At 39.6% G+C, this 3,340-nt stretch overlaps 1 protein-coding gene across 1 annotated transcript; it reads right to left on the bottom strand.

Annotated features, from left to right (window-relative positions):
- Positions 1 to 451: 451 nt before the first annotated feature.
- On the bottom strand, positions 452 to 745 carry LOC132014531 (cytochrome c oxidase subunit 6B1-like). The gene has a single exon (XM_059395505.1). It carries the CDS (start codon positions 743 to 745, stop codon positions 452 to 454), a length of 294 nt encoding a protein of 97 aa, XP_059251488.1.
- Positions 746 to 3,340: the final 2,595 nt, after the last annotated feature.

Genomic DNA, 3,340 nt, shown 5'->3' on the forward strand with positions numbered 1-3,340 from the left:
CCATTTTATGGATATACCACATTTTGCTTATTCATTCATCTTTTTTTTTTTTTTGGATGGGTACACAGGAATTTTTATTATACTATTTTTGTGCGGTTCAAAAATTACGCAAGAAAAGTTTTTTGAAATTGTATAAATAAAGGGGAACATACAGATAAATTTTAGCACTTTCAGGGGCTTGAGACTATTCTCTCACTCACTCTATTGTCTGGTGTAGAGAAGGTGGTCAGTTTAACAAAATGAAACAAAACAAAACAGAAAAAAGCAATCAGCCTGAAGCCCCTCTTACTGGTCAAGGTATTCATTCCCACCACAGCTTCATGCCCGCTCACCTGGCTCTTTTACACATACTCAGTCTTACACTTTTCCAATGAGTATTTATTATTAGTTAGGCCATGATTCAGAGCCCCAGGATGGGGATCACCATGCACCCAGGTCCCCCTTCACCACCCTAGGAGAAGGACGGAGGACAGAGGGTGGGAGGGGCCATTTCAGATCTTCCCAGGCCTTCTGCCTGGCGGTCGTCCCAGGCCGACACCCAGGATATGGGGCAGAGGGACTTGTACGCACACCAGTACCATTCACACACAGAGACATTGCCCCGCTTAGCAGTCATTGCCTTCTCACAGTGGTGGAAGTCCAGGTAGTTCTGCCAGCAGTTCCTGGTCTGGTTTTGGTTGCGGAAGGGGCTGTCAAAAGGGGAAGTCTGGTAGTTCTTGATTTTGGTCTTGAGGTCTTCTGCCATGGTGCTGACTCTAAACACAGCACAGCAGCAGCTCATAGCTCAATGTGACCCTCAGCCTCATTCATCTGTTGATGCACGTTTGGGTTGACTTCACCTTTTTGGCTCTTGTGAATTATGTCACTATGGATGTGTGTGTACAAGTATCTGGTTCAGTCTCAGCTTTCATTTTTTTGTGGGGGGGCTGGTGCATACATACAGGTAGAATTGCTGGATCATATGATAATTCTTTAAATTTTGAGGAACCACCAAACTGTTTTCCAAAAATGATTTTTTTTAGATGTAAAAACACCTCATATATGCAAGGCACTGTGCAAAGAATTTTCAAATATTCATTTATTCTATTGAGCTTTCAAATGCTTGTTTATCGAACACCTCCTAAGTACTGGACCCTGAGTACGCCGTGCTGAATCAAACAAAATCTTGCCTTCCCGCAGTTTAGTCTGACTGGCGGAGATACTCAAGCAAATGGATTTTACATGGTAATGGTGATAAATGCTGGAAATGAGTTTTATGTGCGACAATGAGAACATATAAAAGGAATTTAATTTCATTGGGGAGGTTAGGGAAAGCATTCACAATGGTGTGTGTATGACTACTGCCTCTGTCTAGTTCCAGAGCATTTTCATGACTCCAAAAGGAAACCTGCACCCATTAAGCATTCTCTATCCATTCTTCCTGTCCCTGGCAACCACCAGTCTTTCTATCACTATGGAATGATCTATTCTGGATATGTCCTATAAATGAAATCATACAATATGTGGTCTTTTGTGCCTGGCTTCTTTCACTTAGCATAAGGCTTCCAAAGTTCATTCATGTTGTAGCATATATCGAACCTCATTCCTCTTTATGGCTGACTGATATTCCACTGTACATATACACCACAATTTTTTAAAAAAGATTTTATCTATTTATTTGACGGAGATCACAAGTAGGCAGAGAGGCAGACAGAGAGAGAGGAGGAAGCAGGCTCCCCGCTGAGCAGAGAGCCCGATGTGGGGCTCCATCCCAGGACCCTGGGATCACGACCTGAGCTGAAGGCAGTGACTTTAACCCACTGAGCCACCCAGGTACCCCATACCACAATTTACTTATCCATTCATCTGCTGATGAACATTTGGGCTATTTCCACCTTTTGGCTATTGTGGTTAGTGCTGCTATGAACATTCATGTGTAAGGATTTGTCTGTTTGGCGGTTTTCTTGGGTATATACCTAAGAGTTGAATTGCTGGGTCATCTGTTAATTCTGTTTAACTTTTTGAGAAAATGGCAAACTGTTGTCCACATTAGCTGTACCATTTTACATTCCCACAAGCCATGTACCAGGTTTCCAATTTTCCACATCCTTGCCAAGACGTTATTGTCTGTTTAAACAATTTTTATTTATTTATTATTATTATTTTTTATTGTAGTCTTTCTAGTGAGTGTGACATAATCTCTCATTGTGCTTTTGATGTGCATTTCCCTCATACCTAGTGATGGTAATTATCACCTTCATTAGTTTATATGCCACATATATTGCTTCTTTGGAGAAATACATTTTCATGTCCTTTGCCAATTTTTAAAATTGGTTTATTTGTCTCTTTACTGTTGACTTGTAGCAGTTAAAAAAAAATTTTTTTTAATTTATTTTTAAAATTTCTTTTCAGTGTTCCAGAATTTATTGTTTATGCACCACAACCAGTGCTCCATGCAATACGTACCCTCCATAATACCCACCACCAGGCTCACCCAACTTCCTACACCCCGCCTCTCCCGAACCCTCAGTTAATTCCTCAGAGTCCACAGTCCCTCATGGTTTCTCTCCCTCTCCAATTTCCCCTAACTCACTTCTCCTCTCCATCTCCCAATGTCCTCCATGTTATTCCTTGTGCTCCACAAGTAAGCGAAACCATATGATAATTGACTCTCTCGGCTCGGCTTATTTCACTCAGCATAATCTCTTCCAGTTTTAACAGTTTTTATACACTGAAGATACAAATCCTTATTAGATATGTGATTTGCAAATGTTTTCTCTCATTCTGTGGGCTGTTGTTTCACTGTTTTGAGCATATCCCTCCTTGCACAAAAGTTTTTAATTTTGCTGAAATCCAAATGATCTATTTCTGTTGTTGTGTTTTGGTGTCATATCTAATGATTTCCTAATCTGAGATCATGAAGATTTAATCATAGGTTTTCTTCTATGAGTTTTATAGTTTTGGTTTTTACATTTAGGTATTTGGCTTACTTTAAGCTAACATGGGAGTCCATCTTTATTCATGTGGGTTTCAGTCACCTCAGCACTATTCATTGACATGAGTATTTTCCCCATTTAACTGTCTTGACATCTTTGTTGAAAATCAATTGTAAGTGCAAAGGTTTATTTCTGGCTTCTGAATTCTATTCCATTAAGCTACATGTATAATTTGGTGCTAATACCACACAGTCTTAATTACTACAATTTTATAGTAAGGTTTGAAGTCCAGAAATTCCAACTTTTTTCCTTTTCAAGGTTGTTTGGGCTCTTCTGAGTCCCTTCTATTTCCATATGCATTTGAAAACTGTCAATTTCTGCAAAAAGACAGCTTGGGTTTTGGTAGCAATTGCATTAAATTTGTA

The sequence above is a fragment of the Mustela nigripes genome, chromosome 3 (assembly GCF_022355385.1).
Source record: "Mustela nigripes isolate SB6536 chromosome 3, MUSNIG.SB6536, whole genome shotgun sequence".
NCBI lineage: Eukaryota > Metazoa > Chordata > Mammalia > Carnivora > Mustelidae > Mustela > Mustela nigripes.